General features: G+C 33.5%; 3 protein-coding genes across 3 annotated transcripts in view; 2 read left to right on the top strand and 1 right to left on the bottom strand.

Moving 5' to 3' along the window:
* LOC134280306 (peroxisomal membrane protein PEX14-like) lies at positions 1 to 6,288 on the top strand. Its single transcript, XM_062762719.1, has 9 exons — positions 1 to 116; positions 1,998 to 2,054; positions 2,438 to 2,522; positions 2,767 to 2,904; positions 2,999 to 3,093; positions 4,224 to 4,424; positions 5,146 to 5,237; positions 5,683 to 5,863; positions 5,952 to 6,288. The coding sequence occupies exons 1-9, from the start codon at positions 96 to 98 to the stop codon at positions 6,081 to 6,083; spliced, it is 1,002 nt and encodes a 333-aa protein (XP_062618703.1). The 5' UTR covers positions 1 to 95; the 3' UTR covers positions 6,084 to 6,288.
* Positions 6,289 to 8,513: 2,225 nt separating this feature from the next.
* LOC134280305 (cell division cycle-associated protein 3-like) lies at positions 8,514 to 14,582 on the bottom strand. Its single transcript, XM_062762718.1, has 4 exons — positions 14,482 to 14,582; positions 13,141 to 13,371; positions 11,269 to 11,529; positions 8,514 to 9,554 (listed from the first exon to the last, which is right to left on the bottom strand). Exons 2-4 carry the CDS (start codon positions 13,364 to 13,366, stop codon positions 9,304 to 9,306), a joined length of 738 nt encoding a protein of 245 aa, XP_062618702.1. The 5' UTR covers positions 13,367 to 13,371; positions 14,482 to 14,582; the 3' UTR covers positions 8,514 to 9,303.
* Positions 14,583 to 14,828: 246 nt separating this feature from the next.
* The window catches only part of LOC134280303 (ubiquitin carboxyl-terminal hydrolase 5-like), a 23,159-nt gene continuing 19,207 nt past the window's right edge, over positions 14,829 to 18,780 (top strand). The window contains exons 1-7 of the mRNA XM_062762713.1: positions 14,829 to 14,959; positions 16,146 to 16,242; positions 16,375 to 16,500; positions 16,623 to 16,677; positions 17,515 to 17,740; positions 18,016 to 18,251; positions 18,574 to 18,668. Of these exons, the coding sequence (XP_062618697.1) occupies positions 16,147 to 16,242; positions 16,375 to 16,500; positions 16,623 to 16,677; positions 17,515 to 17,740; positions 18,016 to 18,251; positions 18,574 to 18,668 (834 nt within the window). The 5' untranslated portion in view covers positions 14,829 to 14,959; position 16,146. The remainder of the gene's footprint in view (positions 14,960 to 16,145; positions 16,243 to 16,374; positions 16,501 to 16,622; positions 16,678 to 17,514; positions 17,741 to 18,015; positions 18,252 to 18,573; positions 18,669 to 18,780) is intronic.

Raw genomic sequence — 18,780 nt, 5'->3', positions numbered from 1 at the left:
AAAACATCGGGAACGATGTTCAGATGAAAGATATTCCGAAAATAATCAACCAATCGTGAATAGCGAAACAAGATTTGTTCGGCTGATGTGACAAGATGGCGGAAGAAGAAACAAAGGTAAACTGGAATGAAATAAAAACATTAGTTAACAGTTTTCAGTGGGTTATTCTTACTTTAACATACCCTATTTATGATAAGATAGCTTCATGTTTCATATTGTTTTTCTTAGATTTGATGACAATTCCCATTTTTTATATACAACACCAATAATTTCATTATAAGATGAAGTGTCAGAAAGTAGAACGCAGTCTTTAATATTGTACAAAGTCATTAAATACTAACATAAGATAAAGTAGATGAGATCAAAATTAAGTAGCAAAGTGGGATTGATTGTAGAATTTCTCAACCATCTCACAAATATACTGTTTTAGATGCATGTACGAGATAAACGATGTCTAACAGTTTTGGTCTGATTTCAATATAACTTGGCACACAAGTAAACTACACTTAGACACTTTATTCTATTTATCAGTCTCTGATTCAGATGAAGAGTATTTACAATTGTCATTGTGAGATAGGTCATTCTATAGTTAGAATAATCTAACTGTGTCTCACCACAGTTTTGTCCCATATACTTGCAATGTAGCAAATCGGAATGCTAAACTTTTGCACACAAGTAATCAAAACAAACCTTCTTGAGATTGCTTATGCCTTTTATCCCAAAAAATAATCCATATAAATACGAAAATCCAATTAATTTTCTCAACGTTTTTCTCTCAATTCAAATTACCTGCCATGTTTACATTCGAACTCTCTAGATTGTTCCTACAATCGCTGTCATTACGAATACACGAGATAGGTCATTATCTAACGATAGTTGTCATTCTATAGTTGAGATGATATTGTTCTACAGACCCAGTTTAATGAGAGAATTATTTACGTGTATTCACAAAGTAGCAAATTAAACACGGGCGATAACTTGAACTCAGTGCATTTACTACAAACAATCCATTGAGTTCCGAATGTAAACATGGCAGGTAAATTTGAAGCAAGAAAAATACATTTAGAAAATTAGTTGAATTTTCGTCGTTACATGGATTATTTTTTTGAGATAAAAGGTATGTATAATCTCATACCGTATAATCCCTATTAACCGCCCCAGCCCCTGTAAGCGCCCCCTTAGGTCTTTTTCAATTGTCAGGAAATAAGGGCCCCCTGTACAGCGATTAAAATAATCTAGAATCTTATCAAAAGTCTGTCAAAATTTGAAGGAAGTGAAAATGAAACTTGTTTAATACCTAATTTCTTGCTGGAAAATGATACATTTTGCATAATTGGGTGGATTATCTTCATTTAAAGTAAAGTTAGACATTATTTTAGAGATTCTTTGAATTTATGATTTTTTTTCAAAATATTTTTTGAATTTAAGATACGATATTAAATATTAAAAAGAGAATACCAAAATAACCGCCCCCTTTTCGCAATTTTCTAAGCGCCCGGGGCGGTTATAAGGGATTATATGGTATATGTTTGGATTAATTTGGTAGTAAGTAGTTTTTTTTTTATTGGGGGCGGGGGCTAAACCCCTTTTGTATACTTCAAAATCATTTTGAAGCAGATAAGCTCTGATTTCATTTGCTACATTGCAAGTGTATAGAACATATTCTAACTGTGATGAGGGCTTGTCCCTTGACATTCTAACTATGCCATGGTTACTAAAAATAGAAATATTTGTGAAAACATTCAAAATGCTACTCTTCCTACTGTTAAAAAATCTGATTTTATTACATTGTTGTTTATGTTAATTGTATAAATATGATCAAATCTTAAAAATGATGAGAATAAGCAGCTAAATTAGAATAACTTTTGCATTGACATAGAAATTGATGATAAATAAAAGCAAATATCTGTCCTTTTAGCATTTGTTTAGCATGTGTTTAGGATCTGCGAAAATATAATTTTCAGCTAACAAAGTTTATTTTTTATTTATGACTTCAGTCAGTTGATATACCAAAAGAGATACTTGCACCACCAGAGGGGCCCAGGGAAGATATGGTATGTAAAAATTTTAATCTCTTGAATCAACCCCCCCCAAAAAAAAAATCCTGTTGACTGAAAAATGTTGCTCTGACACACTTTAAAATCACATATTTTCATGGGGTCAATTTTTTTAGGTTTGAGGAAAAAATATTGGTTTGTGGGGATATGATTTTATGGTTAGAAAATGTTCAGTAGAACTGCATGATATGAAAGTTTACGTTTTATGGTAGACAAACATTCATGAGTCTCCATACCTTGAAAACAGCAAAAATTAAACCCCCACAAAAATTTGTGATTTCACAGTATGTTTTATGCTGCATGTGCCCCATTCACAATTTCTTAACTGAAGTAAATGATACTGATATGTTTTTTTGGTTGGTTTGTTTTTTTTTTTATAGATTTCAACAGCTGTTAAATTTCTGCAAAACCCTAAAGTTAGGAAAAGTCCTTTGCAACAAAGAAAGGCATTCCTAGAGAGAAAAGGTTTGCAATAAAAAATTCCAACAGGTGTTCACCTTTACCAGTTGTTTAATAAAAGCTTCTATAAACTATTAAAGAAATTAATTATTTGTTCATGTACAATGTGGTTAATACTTGGAAGGATCACTCAGGAAAACCAGCCTTCCACTCTTGCCCGTGTGTTCTTGAAAGAGTCATCTTAAAAAATATAACTAGTATGTACAACATGATTTTTAAAAAAAATTCTGAGTCTTTCTTTTATATAAAGGTCTTACAAAAGAGGAGATAGAAATGGCAGTCAAAAGGTCAGGGGTTACAGAAGAGGTCACGGTGGCTGACCACAACATGCAGAATACAGTTGTGCCATATGCTTCTCCAATCACAGGACCTCAGGTTTATCAACAGAGTAGGTTTTCTGTTTATAAATTGTTAAGTTCTGTCATCATTATCAGGAAGAGAGATAAGTTTTCTGAATGAAACTACCTCTGTACTTTTTACAGTGGTACCATACAGTGGATGGAGCAGAGTACGAGATGTTCTGTCAGTCATTGCCTTGGTCGGAGGGCTTTCTTATGCAGCATACAGATTCTACAAAGTATGAATTTAATATTATTTAATATAAAAAAAAATTATTTAACAAGGAAGTGATTGGATCTTTATTATATTTGTATTAATAAGGAAGTGAGTAGAACTTTATTATTTAACTAAGAGGTGATTGGACCTTTATTATTTGTTAACTAGAAAATGATTGGACTTTTATTATTTGTTAACTAGGAAGTGATTGGATCTTTATTATTTGTTAACTAGGAAGAGATTGGACCTCTATTATTATACCCCATGCAACTAGTTGCGTGAGGTATAATGTTTTTGACCCGTCCATCAGAGTGTCAGTCAGTCAGTCAGTCAGTCAGTCCTTTTTTTTTGTCAGCGCAACTCCTCATAAACTGCTGCACAGAATTTCGTCAAAATTTGCAGATATTTAGGACACAATATGTAGATGTGCAATTTTCCGCCTTATTTTTTCCGATTTCCACACTAAAAACTTAGGTTTTTGGCCACCTTTTACAGTTTGTCAGTGCAACTCCTCATAAACCGCTGCACAGAATTTGCTTTGCAGATATTTAGGACACAATATGTAGATTTGCATATTACCAGGAAATTCCGAATCCTTTATTTTTCTGGGAATTTTGGCACTTTCCAAATTAGATTTTTGGCCATACCTTGAATATACAGATAACATTTTGTCAGTGCGACCCCTCATAAACCGCTGCACAGAATTTCGTCAGACTTGGCAGATATTTAGCCTAATTTAGGACACAATTTATAGATGTGCACATTACTAGGAAATTCGGAATCCTTTATTTTTCTGGGAATTTCGGCACTTTACAACTTAGATTTTTGGGGATATCTTGAATATAGTGATGAACAGTTTGTCAGCGCAACTCCTCATAAACCGCAGCACAGAATTTCATCAAACTTTGCAGATATTTAGGACACAATGTGTAGATGTGCATATTACCGGGAAATTCCGATTCTTTCATTTTTTCCGCGATTTTCAGCACTTTGAGTTTTGGGGGAGCGTGGGGTATGTGAGCTTGCTCACTTTTTCTTTCATTTATTAACTAGGAAGTGATTGGACCTTTATTATTTGTTAACTAGGAAGTGATTGGACCTTTATTATTTGTTAACTAGGAAGTGATTGGACCTTTATTATTTGTTAACTAGGAAGTGATTGGGCCTTTATTATTTGGGAAATCAAAAGAGGAGGATAGACTGGAGAAAATGGAGAGGACTATAACAGAACTACAACAGAGTATTGTTACAACGCTGGCCAAAGTACAGGAGTCTCTGACAGTGCTACAAAGCATGGTGTCTAAACAGGATGAAAAACTACAGTCAATCTCTCATGATGTTTACAATAAACAGGTAGTCACAGTGTTTCTCTAGCACAGCCACTCAATAAAGTCTTTGCTCCAGAAAATCTTTTATGCAACATTTATGTCAATATTTTTTCATGAAAAAGATGGCAAATTTACATTTGTTGTGAAAGAAAATACATCTAGATTTTTCTATTTTCAAAAGAAATATCTAAAATGAATATCAGAATATAAACATAATGTCACGGAAATTTGATTTTATACATGCTTTAAAAATGACATATCCCACTGTATGCTAAAAAAGAAACTTTTTTTATATATGTATATAAAGCAGAAAGATTTACAAAAAACTAAAAATTATTTGTAATTAACACTGCAGACTTAAAAAAAAATGTTACGAGTATAGTTCGAATTTCCTTGACAATACATTACCGTATATCCTTTTTTTTTTCACGATGATCTATTTTTCGCAGTTTTTGTGACCATTTTAAATTCGCAAAATATAAAACACACAAAAATTATATCAGCTATAATATGACATAAAAACATTACTATTTTAAACAAAAAAAATCTTCAATCCTAAAAAATAGCTTACCCAAAATTAAAACTGTACTAATCTACCCCTTTTTCGCAAACTTTCCAACACGCAAAAAAAAAATGGATATATGGTATATAGAAAATATACAGTATCCTTGACCCAAGCGCCTATGGTCATAACATGATGTAATCTTTCCTGACACAGCCTATTTATAACATTTTTATTTTTGAAGTCCTCAGAAACACTTGCCAGAGTGCAGGAGTCACAGTTCTCAACGGAAATCAAATCAGAGCTGACATCTATAAAGGGATTGTTACTAAACAGGTATTCCAACTTGTTAGTTCCCAGCAAGCATATTATAAAATGTGTCAAATCTAGAAAAAGCATACTGTAATTGTGAGTTGTCAATTTCAAACAAAAAAGGTCAAAAGGTGCTATTAAAGATGATTTATGCTAAGCTTAATATGTGTATTGTTACTGTATAAAATGTTTTTCCTGGGACTGAATTTCCAATAAAAGCTTTAAAAAAAATGAGAAAAATAAATTATAGATAAGAGACATGATTAATTTAATTTAGCAAATACTAAGTAAAATGATTAATTATCAATGAAACATTATAAATCTACTAACATATTTGTAAAAGTATCCATCCCATTTACTGTTAATACATAGTTTATCATACTAAATTATTGGTGGAAAAAATGCTTATCGTATATCTTTCATCAAAACCCATGCATGTATCATGAAGTTATGTTTTACACTATTTTAGACGACAGTTCCCACCCACCCCAGTATCCACACCTGTGTTACCTGCCTGGCAGCTTGCCAGTAGTTCACCCGGTACAGCTACACCGACGAAGACACTAGTGACACCTGGCGGAGACAGAGGGGTGTCTGAGGATGCACTCCTCAACAACAACGGGAAGGACAAGTCAGAAGAGGATCAGAAGGTGATACTTCACTAAATATCATCCATGTTATTGGTGTAGGGTAAAGGTCATTTGTGATGCATTATGGGAAATACATTTCTGTTTACAGCCAGTTGAAGTACAGTACAGCTCCACCAGTTTGGCTGACTCCACCTCCCCCGAGAAGGAATTACTGAACCATGACACAAATTCAGCGGAAAACAGTCATGTGATTCAGCAGGAGGAAGAGGAAGTGGATTAAAGCGGGGACAATCTATCTGTGATACATTAGGAATTTAGGAGATATCAAGACTCAGTGATTATACAAGCATCCAGTCAGAATTTTAAGTGATTGATTGTTATGAAATGTTTAAATGAATTCAATGTTTGTTTTAAAACATGAAATAATGAATTGTAATTGCTCATATGTATTTGTTCATAAAAATAAAATTTTTATAAAGTTGTCACTTATCCATTGTAAGCCCAAAATAATTTTTCCTAATTTAATAGGAGATTTACCCATGAATATCTAGGTCAAGTTCTGTTCTGGGTAGGATCAAGCCATTTTGGACACAGTTATGTCCCTTGGATTTAGAAAAATTCCAAATATTTGGGGGAGGGGGTATTTTACAAACAACTTTTGTTAGTTATTGCCCTTGTGCTCCTTTGTTTTTGTATATTTGTCTTGATTTAAGCTGGCATCAAAGTTTACTAAGTTTAAATTAATGGTTGCTATTTCATTTTGATATACCCAGGTAGAAGCATCACTTTGTCGTAGAGTTTGATTCACTCGTGTGTTTTTAGTGTGGCAGTCAGACAATTCAGTGGTTGGTGGGAAGTTGGCTGACAGTTAGTATAGAGCACTTGACTAGAGATTCAATGGGGAAGAGGGCAGAATCCTGTTTTAGTTCATTACATTTATCTCCTTTCTTTAAACATTTGGTGCTGTGGATGCAATGGAGTGATAGGTAAATATTTCCATTTCTAATTTTTATTTCTCTGTGATAACTCTATGAAAGTTAGCGGAGTTGATTTCTCAATAATTCTACCGGAATGTAAATTAGGCAGGTCAATAGGTCAGTAGCCCTTTTCACAAAAATTCTTACGACTAAGATTAAAATTTCCAAGTTTTTTTATACGATCTTGATTATAGTAACTTGCAAAAAAATTAATATTTCTATTACATGGAAGTATATTGTGAATTATTCTTTAGATATAAAAATTTTCTTCATTAACCAATGAAATTACAGAGTCATCAAATTTTAATCGTAGTCGTAAGAATTTTTGAGAAAAGTGCTGCAGGAGCTAAGGAGGCCTTATATGCATGCAAATCTCGTGCGCATCTGTCTCTGTGTCTGACGCTGAGGAGGCCAAATATACATGTAAATCTCGTGTGGCTGCCTTTGTGTTTGGCATCAGTGGGCGACGACTATTGAAATTGGTATGAGTGTCCTCGTGTATTTTAAATCTATGTCTACATTTTTAAAGTCTAAATCTACAATTTTATTTCACAATGAAATGGAAATATAAGGAATCACTGTCTAGTTAGTATAGTATGCCAGGGACATTAACGATAGTGGGAAACATGGGTTAATTTATGCATAACGGGCTTTGCCCATTCAAATATGCAAATTATCCCATGTTTCCCACTGTCATTAATGCCCTGGCATACTATTCTAACCAGACAGTGATTCCTTAAGAAACCTGCCAGGGATGAGTCTATATTGGTGTTTTCAGTGGTTGAAGACTTTTAAGGAGGAAGGATGTGGAGGTCAATCCTGTTCGAATGCCATCATAGCTACACTGGTTGAGCACCTGATGTGCCTGTTGAAACCTACGACAAAATGTTCAATGCCTGCCCAGGTTCGAATCCTCACCTTTTCCATAGCTTTTTTTCATGTTACATTTCAAAATAAGATCAGTGTTCAGAAATTAAATGTTTGCAGTATACCATTAATACAGTTTGGAGTATTTTGGAGTAAGTAAAATACATGTTCTTTAGATAAGATAAGATAAGATAAGATAAGATTTATTAATACCAATTTGGGGCCCATCAGGGCATACAAGTAATAAGAAAGAAAAAAAAAAAAAAAACATTACAAGCAGAAATTCAAAATTGATAGCAGTAACTAACAAAAGATAAATGATGTTACCGCAGTTCTTTATAAAATGTATGCCTGCTTATAACGTGCACAATTTTCCACTACTTCATTATGCAAGGGATGTGATTGATTAAGGCTCATTAGGCCAAGATAAATAAATAGTGCGTTTCCTATTCCAGCCTGAGAAAAAATAGGGAAGATAGGTAGGAAAAACATTTTATTTTATTATAACATTTTACTGGCAAGCACAATGCCATTTTCCCCCAGGGAAATCACTTTCAAAATATTTCTGATTTTTGTGAGTTTGATATGCATTTTCTCAAACAGGGAAGTTATTCAGATTAGGATTTCTAATTGTAAAACTGGAATAGTTTACTCCTTATATGATACTTTCAGAAAAAATGTTCAGGGTCGGCTCCTATTACATAATAGGGTCGGTCGGGGAACCAGAAACACACAATTTATTTATCTAGGCCTTATGCAATTTAATGTTAACCATGTCATAATGTTTTTTTTCTCATGAAGAAAGTTTCTTGAAGAAGATTTATCTCGGTAAACACTGACTGCAACCAAAATGTAAAACTGTGCACAAATTTTCTTCATCTATTAATAGTAAATACAAAGTGAATTTTTTTACAAACAGGTTTTTATAAATATGTTACAATATCAATGATTAAAAACACTCGAAAGATTAACAATATTTAAACTCTTGATTGAAAGTTTCAATAAAAATGCCTTTGTAAGTGAGTTACCAGGTATTCAGTAGTTACCATGGTTACACTCTTGAATATGAGAGGTATGGAATAACAGACTAGAAAATTATTTATATGTACATGTTTAATTTACAACAGTATACAACACTGCAGTAATGAATATGGAATTTTGTATAATTTTGATGAAAAATACTGAACACAAAGGTATCCATCATTTCAAGAATTTGTCTAAAATTTCATATTTATTTTTATATAAACAGTGATAAAGGTTTTTCCAATGCATTATATATGAAGGTTTTTGAACAAATTTACTTCAAAGGTACAAAAGGTTGACACCCTCATTAAAAAATACACATACAAGAAATGATTAAGACACCATCTGATAGACTGTGATGCCCGTACTTGTTTTACAATTTCGTGGCTTTATACCCAAAAATAAAAGCTTATACTTTACATTTGTAGCTACCAGTAGTTGATTACAAGCAAATATTAATATCAGTTAGGCATGGGTCTGATTTAAATACATGCATGATGCATAATAGCATAGGGCATGTGCTTTGTAATGAAGTGTCTGCCAAACAAAACTATGGACTCTTCAATTCCAAATCGTGACTTCACTGATTTTTCACATTCTAGAACAAAATCTGAATTGAAGTAGAATTCAGTTTCACATGTTGACATTTTCCTTATTCATACTCATAGTCACAGCTTCCAGTGCACAACTTTTAGCTTTCTGGGATTCAATGTTTTTGGATTGTTTGTGTTGCACTATTTTTCTCGGGGAGTTCATGTCAAGTGTTCTGGTCGCTAGAGGTGAACGAGTATTGTCTTTGTTGCCAGGCACCATTCGTTTACTTGGAAACAACACCTTTGGCTGGGGAACTTTGGCTGGTCCTTTTGACACTCTGGATGGAGCATCTAAAACATAAACATGATGAAGTTAATATTCTTTAAAGAGGGAAGCTGACTCTGGTGTACTTTGTTTAGTAAGTGTTTACACACATTACTCTCCTGTATTTTTTAGATTTACAGAAAATTAGAGCATAAATCTGAGCTAAAGGCTCTAGCAGAGTTAAACCAGTTTTAATACAGCTTTAATAACAAGTAATGAATGATTAGTTTCAATCAAATTCAGTATTTCCTCTCCACATTTTGGAAAGAAAGAAAAAGGTTTAAAAAAAAATTCTGGACAAATTAGAAAATTCTGCAAGCAGTTAATTGATTTTGTCAGCATCTTTTGCCAAATGGTCCAATACAACCACTGAATTTTATGAAGAGTATAGAATATGTGCAAGGACAATAGCAAAGACAGTTACCGGTAGATGTACATGTACTTTTGCTCTTAGAGAGGAATTGTTTTCATAATTCAAATCAAGATCTACTCTGCCACTTCTTGTCTCAAGACTTAAAATATGGTTACCATGATATCCAATTAAATCTTTGAATTGGTAATTGAGAAATGTTTTACAGAACCTTTTTAAGGCTTTTTTATGGCAATAGTAGAGTTGGGTATTGTGAAGGAAAACCATATTGCGATATATTGCAATATTTTACTTTGAATATTGCAATATATTGCAATATATTGTAGATTAATTATCATTAATAAATTTGAGCAGAATGTTTGAAATGCTGTCAAGTTCAAAGACTATTTGAATTTTTATCTTTAAGTTTAAAAGGGGGAGGAGAGATAAGACATTGCTTGCACACCAAATTAACACTTTACCTTTAATCAAATTCCAGGTAAAATAGTACAACAAGATGAACTCTCTTGGAGAATTTTCAAATTGAAATAAAAAAGTTTTTACAGATTATATAATCTTTTTTCATTTAATTTTTTTTGGGGGGGAGGGGGGTCTTAATGAAGTAGCATAAAATGTTATTAAAGATTAAAACAATATACATACTAGGCCTATATGAAAATAATTTTATTGTGGTTACAGAATAAATTTAAAACCAGAAAGAAATTGTGACCTGTTTTCCTGCGTTTTGGTGTTTTAGTCTAACCTGACCTAATTTCACAAGACATACAATAAGGAAATGACCTATATATCTACTGTTTTAATATATACATGCTCCTGGTATAGCATGAGGTGTTTAAAATTGCATGAAAGTTATTAAAAACGAATTAAAGAACACTGCTACAAGTGAAAACATGGACGACCATTTACTTGTAATATGTACCGGGTACATGTATATTGAACTTGATATTTCACCGCGATGTCGATCGTGTAGATTCAATGTGAGATTTTGAGAACCACAATGCACATGGTATACACCATGTAAAAATGTTAAATATATATTTTCTTTCTTATGAATTTATTTCATTTTAAAGTCTTATTAATTAGCAATTTTATTTTAAAGTAAGATATTCAAAACTGCAACAGTGAATTAAAGCTTCCCCTCTCTCTCTCTCTCTCTCCCGAACGAAGCTGGTGAAGTATTCTTTCAACGAGAAAGAAAAAGCCTTAGAAGTTTCCAGTTATATTTTAGCAGTTTCTACAATAAAGGAGGTTTTTATATATTTTATAAATATCGTGAAATACCGGTATCTGATTTTCATATCGCGATATATTATCGTGGTGGATAATACCGCAATATACCGGTAATATTGCACACCCCTAGGCAATAGTACCTTGGAATATTTTATTTTTGTCTTTACTGGCGGGCAGTTTATGAGGAGGAACCTCCTTCAGTGTGGTGCTGGTCAGGGGTTTAGTTGTCTTCTTCTGTTTCTCTAACAGGTCACTGATCTCCAGCTTGTCTAGATCCGGAATCTCCTCAGGGTCCATCAGTAACTTGTCTGTGTCCTCCATCTCTTCTTCCAGGGATTTCCTTATCTCTACCTCATCATGCAAAATAAGTGGGGCGAGATCGTGCGTCTCCGATACACCAACTGAAATTAAATGTACAATTTGTAGAAACAACGACAGATCTTATTCTTTGATGATGTGTGCAAATACTTATCAAGCATGCATATTTCATTGATTGTAAATTATTTAGGGCTGGGTATTGGCCAAAGATTTTGTATTGCGATATATTGCGATATTTTTAAATGTATTGCGATATGTATTGCAATATTTTCAATGTTATAAAAATGTCCTTTTCATATAATATTAACATTAATTTACATGCAGAATGTACATAACTATAATAAGTAAGCAAAAGGAAAAAAATCTTGCTGATTTTATTAGATTTCTGCTTTGAAATACACCCGTAAAACACCTTCTGTCTTACTGTTTGACTTAATAATAACCTTTCAAACATTTTGCCAATATATCAATATTACAAAAACGTATTGCAATACGATATTTTTGTCATTGTATTGCAATATATCGAACAAGAAATCTGTGAGCCAATGCTCACTAGTAATACCCCTGCTCTGATGTGATTAACACTATCATGTTAATATACACAAGTTCAATTACAGGCAGATGCACAGAAAAATTTGAAGTTGACATCAGATTCATATCAAAATTAATCCCACCATATGGCATGCCTCAACAAAGAGTGTACTAAAATTAAGCATCTGCTATGAATAGTTAATGAGATAACTGCAACGAAAATTTGTTTAAAATGTATGAAACGGACAGACGTACAGACAAACAGGAAGTTGACATCAGATTTGAACAAAAATGTATCCCATCGTATGGTATGCCTAAGAGAAGATTGTGTTAAAATTTCAAGCATCTGTGATGAGTAGTTGCTGAGAAAACTGCAACGAAAAATTGTTATATATGAAACAGACAGACGCACAGACAAATAGGAAGTTGACACTGGATTTGAACAAAAATGTATCCCACCATATGGCATGCCTCAGAAAAGATTATATTAAAATTTCAAGCATCAGCAATGAGTAGTTGCTGAGAAAACTGTGACGAAAATTTGTTATGTATGAAACTGACAGACACACAGAAAAGCAGGAAGTTGACATCGGATTTGAACAAAAATGTATCCCACCGTATAACATGTCTCAGAGAAGATTGTGATAAAATTTCAAGCACCTGTGATGAGTAGTTGCTGAGAAAACTGTGGCGAAAATTTGTTATGTATGAAACTGACAGACACACAGAAAAACAGGAAGTTGACATCGGATTTGAACAAAAATGTATCCCACCGTATAACATGTCTAAGAGAAGATTGTGTTAAAATTTCAAGCATCTACAATAAATAGTTGCTGAGAAAACTGCGATGAAAATTTGTTACGGACAGACACACAGCTACTCGGACACACAGACAGACACACAAGGGTAAAACAGTATACCCCCCTCTCCTTTGGAGTGGGGGTATAAATATCGATATTTTTGCCCAGCCCTAGAATTATAAAATATCTTACTGGAAATAACAATATTCTGATAACAATTTCAAGGTCCTTTTTAACATGTTTAAGAAAGGGTAAAGATCATATTTTTTTATTGTTACATTTTGCATGTACAAAAGTATGTTTACAACATAATGCCATTGTGTTTACCAACTTGTTATAGGTGTAGTACACCAATATCTTTACCATGTTTACAAGATGCTGTTGTTATAGGTGTTCTTGTGATCCCTGTGGTAGGGGACCTTGGGTCTAGCAGTCCCTCTGGGGTTTTATCAACTACAATAGGTGTCCTTGATATTCCCGACGAGGGTGATCTCGGATCAAACTCCTGGTCTATGATTCGACGATGAGTCCCTATCTTTGGTGGTGTGTTGAAGTCCTCCGACTCGTCTTTACTGCCAGAGAGTCCCATGTTTACTAAACAAGAATTGACAACATTAATGATCATGGAGATAGATTGATATGTTAACATATCAAAATTTCTAAAACATGAACGATTATCATGACATTAGCTAATATATTCAAGGGAATTTTAGGGTATGATTTGTCTCTTTATGGCATGTGAAATTTAGCCCAAATTAATTTAATTACAAAAAAAAAAATTATTATTCAAACAATTTATCTTTTCATAAAATCATACATATCTAGGATATTCATCTTATCAAAATTGTTTGAAAGTTCTTTAAGGCTGACTGCTTGCCCAAAGTTTACAGTAGCTGCAGAACTGTAGCTCTCCGAAAAATATATTGAAAGACTAGAGAGCTACAGTGCCACCATAGAAAAAACTGTATATATATTGCGCACAAAAAAGTGTGCTGTTTCTCGATTTTATTTCTCCATGATTTCAAACTGTTATCTCAAAATATAACTATAACCGTGTGTTCCTAACATAATTTTTCACTGTTTCCACAACAAAACAATCCTTATAATTGTTGTTAATCATGTTAATAGCTCCCCTCACCTTGAAATTTAGATCATGGAAAATTTCGTCTTTTTATTTAGCCATTTAAGTTTGCAAGATAATTTTGGTCCAACGCACTTCGTGCTGATGTCAGCTTTAAGCGAACTTCAAAGAAAATAAGAGTTAGAAATTTGTTTTAAACCTATCGTTTTTGCGATTGAGGTAAGTATTTGGAAGAATTAATCCAGAACTTAGTGCAACTTTTTGTGCGCAATAAATATACAGTTTTTACAATGGGTGGCCAGTAAAGCTCTCCAGTCTGTCAATATATTTTTTTCAGAGAGCTATACAGATCTGCTGCTACCCAAACAGTTGCACTCCCAAGTGGCGTCAACCACGGGCACTGGAAGTAAATGCAAATATATAGTATGTACATGTATATTAAAAAAAAGACACGCACATACTATATACTTACATTAACTTCCCAGTGCCTGTGAACCATGGTGAACTGAACAAAGCAACTCATCTGTATATCCTTTTTTGAAGCAATGTTATCGTGGAGAGAAAATCTATAGGCTAGTAGTGATGATTTTAGTTTTGAAAAACGTGTTAGAATAAAAACTTACCTAAACTGAATAATGAAGTTTATCATACAAAGAGATGTAACAAATTCTTGTTTTATACCTCAGACAGATTGATATTGTTTTTGAAGTTCCCGCTACAGCCAATCAAATTGGCTTTCAAGTTTTGTTAAGTTGTACAATAAACCAATATATCACATAATAACACAAAAAATAATAATTAAAATTCAGACATCTAACGATGTGATAGGTAAGAATATTTTTAAACATTAATTTAAATGTATTTAATAATAACTTGAAATTTCTTGGTATTAAGATTATATCAGCAGAATAATAAAGGTATGATGTACCAAAATTAGATTTTGTAAAATAAGATTTCATTGGCCAAAATTTGGTGTTATCTAACTCATTTTTGCGTTTGAGATAACTAATGAGTTAGAGAATTTAAAAAAGAATAAAGTTGACATTGATCGAAATAATCGGTTGAAAAATCTTTTGTCATCAGTCGTAGATACAGCACTAGGTAATTTCAAATTCATTGAAAGTATTGGTAAATATATTGAACTACAAAGTGAGTAATTCTGAAACCTTGAATATTTCTACAAATCGTCTCGCTTCAGATATTTCAGTATTCAACATGCAGCCAAAACAACATCTTGCATCTCCACCACCCATCATGAAATGTTTCGAATAAAACAAAAATTTACTTTAACATTTGAGGAAGTTAGTCAAACCGCCCTGGTCTGAAAGCCCTCATGCAACCTAATTAACATAAACTTAAATCAATACTGTAAATAGTTGAACTCGAATATCCTGGCATATTCAAGTCCAGTGCAATCTCTTGAATAGCTATATTGAGTTAATTGAGTATATAGCTTTTAACGGTTGGCTTTTAACAGGTTCAGCACAATACCCTGATAAAGGTATAGGCCTATAGCTTGTTAAAGCTATATAGTTTTATCAAGGTATTACAAATTTTTTGAAAGTGTAAGAACCGACAGGTCCAGCACAATCTCTTGATTAAGCTATATAGCTTGATTTAGCTATATAGCTTTATCAAGCTATTCAGAATAGCTTGATTAAGCTATTTTGTTAGACTTTTTAGCTCACCTGAGCTGAAGGCTCAAGTGAGCTTTTCTGATCACATTTTGTCTGTAATCCGTCTGTCCGTCCGTCTGTCTGTCTGTCAGTCTGTAAACTTTTCACATTTTCGACTTCTTCTCAAGAACCACTGGGCCAATTTTGACCAAACTTGGCACAAAGCATCCTTGGGTGAAGGGGAATTTAAATTGTTAAAATAAAGGGTCAAGTCCTCTCACAAGGGGAGATAATCAAGAAAAGACAAAAATAGGATGAGGTGATTAAAAAATCTTCTCAAGAACCACTGGGTCAGAAAAGCTGAAACTTATGTGAAAGCATCCTAGGATAGTGTAGATTCTAAATTGTTCAAATCATGACCCTCGGGGGAAGGATGGGGCCACAATGGGGAATCAAAGTTTTACATAGTAATACTGTATATAGCTTAATCAAGAGATTGTGCAGGACCTGACCAATATTTGAATTGGTTAAGGACTGCTGTTGGAAAAGCATTTCTTTCTTTGATAAATATCTTTGTAATTAAATGATTTTATATATATGAATTAGATGAAAATCAATTCTCAAAACCTTAAATGATTACATGTGCTTACTTGTTCTTACTATTGAAACAGTATGGAGGACTTAATGCCCCAGTTGGCTAAAATCAAAGCTCCATTTGGACAAGAAAAAGTTTACAAAGAAGAATGCACCTTTTCTTTTGATAATCCAGTAAGTAGAATGCTGATGAACATTATCATTTTGTTTTGGGGAACCTATTCTGCAAACTTTGATGTTTCTCTGTAATTATGTGATATTTTAGATTTATGTGTATTAAGCAATACTCTGGTTGTCCTTTGTTAGGAGAGTGACACAGGGCTTTATGTGTGTATGTCCACATTCCTTGGACTGGGGAAGAAGTATGTGGAGTGGTATTACAATAAGACAGGAAACACAGTGTTTCTACACATTCGAAGAATTCGCAAAGAGGTAGGTTTCACAATGTTCCACAGGAACTGTGGAAATGTCACCATTAAGCCTTTATTAATAAATCATTTTAATTGCAGAACAGCTTTTCACAATTTTATTGATCTGCATAATTTTATTTCTAGATAGAAAAAAACAGTGAATCTCCACCGGAGAAAAAACCCACAAAACTGGCCATAGGTAAGTGAAATAAATGAATCTTTTCCTACTGAAAGTTGCAGTGATATTGTAATGGATTACGATGCCTCCTGCAAATGAAGTTTTGGGGTATACATAGGAATTACCTTGTCTGTCTGTCTAGCTCTCAAAGTAATTGTGTCTGGGCATGGAGAAACATTAGAACTTCATACTTGTACAAGATGGTTCTTGACCCAAAGATTAGTCTTCAGTTTGACTGAAGGACTTTCTTCCTAATCATCATTTCATATTTAGCAAAAATATTACTTATGTCCTGATGTGTGTCATTACCTTGACCCAATGTCATTTTGGCATGTCCTTCAGAATGTCCTTCAGTCAAACTGAAGACTAATCTTTGGGTCAAGAAACATCTTGTACAAGTATGAGGTTCTAATGTTTCTCCATGCCCAGACACAATTACTTTGAGAGCTAGACAGACAGACAAGGTAATTCCTATGTATATCCCAAAACTTCATTTGCAGGAGGCATGTTCAAGATCTTTTTTTGGGGGGGATATAAAATTTATGTGCAGTTCATAACTTGTAAACAAAGGAATATTATTGAGGGTATGTCATGGCGTTGACAGCAGGTCATTTTATATACATGTTTCATAGCTTTGTAATGAAAATTTTATATGAAAAATTACTTTTTACCTATCTTTTAAACCATGGTCTTTTTGGCAAGTTTGAGCTTTTTCTTTTTTTTTTTTAAAGAAAATTTTATATGAAACTTCAAAGAAAAGGGGGAAAGGTAGGTGGTGGTAGGAATAGGCTATTATAAGCTCACTTACAAATACCTCTAGCTTTATAAGTTTTTTTCACACAAAAAGTTCTTTTTCAGGTGTAGAAGGAGGCTTTAATCCAGATGAGAAGCAGTATGAATTTGAGGAGATGAACTCGATTGTAGTGCTGCCCAAGTGGACCGTGATTCCACTGCCTAACCCAGAACTACCTGATATAGCTCAGATCTCAGTGGCAGCCATTCTCTCAGCTGAGGATCCCTTAAAGGCTGCCGAGGCAGCCGCCATGTCCAACACTTGGGAGGGGGAGGAGAGAAAAGTATCCAAGTAAATAGGATAGATAGCCTCACAAATTTTATACCTGACTCGTTTATCATATTATAATGTAGGGATGTTTAGAAGCAGTTCTAAAACTTTGTACTTTTGGTTTTCATTTTAGAGTATATGTATTTATGCATGTAAATATCTTTTGATAAGCGGTAAAAAGAAAATAAGTCTTATTTAATAAGTCTTTTCACACAAATTACAGTGATTACCTCATTTGAACATGATGTATGTAATAATTTTTCCTAACACACAATGCTATCCTTTATGTATGACAGACATGCTGCAAATCTGAAACAGCTAGACAATGGTAAAAAGATTCCTCCTACAGGCTGGAAGTGTGAGATGTGTGACCTGACCTCTAACCTCTGGCTGAACCTGACAGATGGTGCCATCTTGTGTGGAAGGAGATTTTTTGATGGCAGTGGGGGCAACAACCATGCTGTGGATTACTACCAGAAGACAGGGTATCCCCTCGCTGTCAAACTAGGAACAATCACTCCAGAGGGAGCAGGTGGGGGTCTTATCCTGTTCAGAAGGGATTTCAGATTCATTTACTTCTTTAAGATACATAATCTTATGTGTAGGCAAATAACAGTTGGTTTGTAAACGCCAATTATTATCACTAGCCTAATCGCAAATAATACCCATCAACTCAATCACTCATTGATAAGTTCAATATGACATGCACTCATAATCTCACAAAATCTCAACTTATGAACCAATTTGATCACTTATTCATGCACTCCCCTATACTCACTTAAATTCAAGAGTATGAAATTCAATGAATAATGAAATGAAAGTCTGATTTATGATAATTTTTATGCGTATTCTAGATGTATACTCTTATGATGAAGATGACATGGTATTGGACCCCTATCTGGACAAACATCTGGCTCATTTTGGAATCAACATCAAAGCTTTAGAAAAGGTTACTTCTTTTAAGAGTTATGTTCTTTTCATCTTGCCGTATTTATATAGACTCAGATGGTCAAGTAATTTTTTTTTTTAATTTTTGCTAAAGTACAACATAAACACAAGTT

This window comes from Saccostrea cucullata, unplaced genomic scaffold (assembly GCF_032062105.1).
Source record: "Saccostrea cucullata isolate Sc308-1 unplaced genomic scaffold, CSIRO_AGI_Scuc_v1 ctg216, whole genome shotgun sequence".
Lineage (NCBI taxonomy): Eukaryota > Metazoa > Mollusca > Bivalvia > Ostreida > Ostreidae > Saccostrea > Saccostrea cuccullata.
Note: the sequence above shows the minus strand (reverse complement) of the source record. Positions and strands in the feature narration are given on the sequence as shown.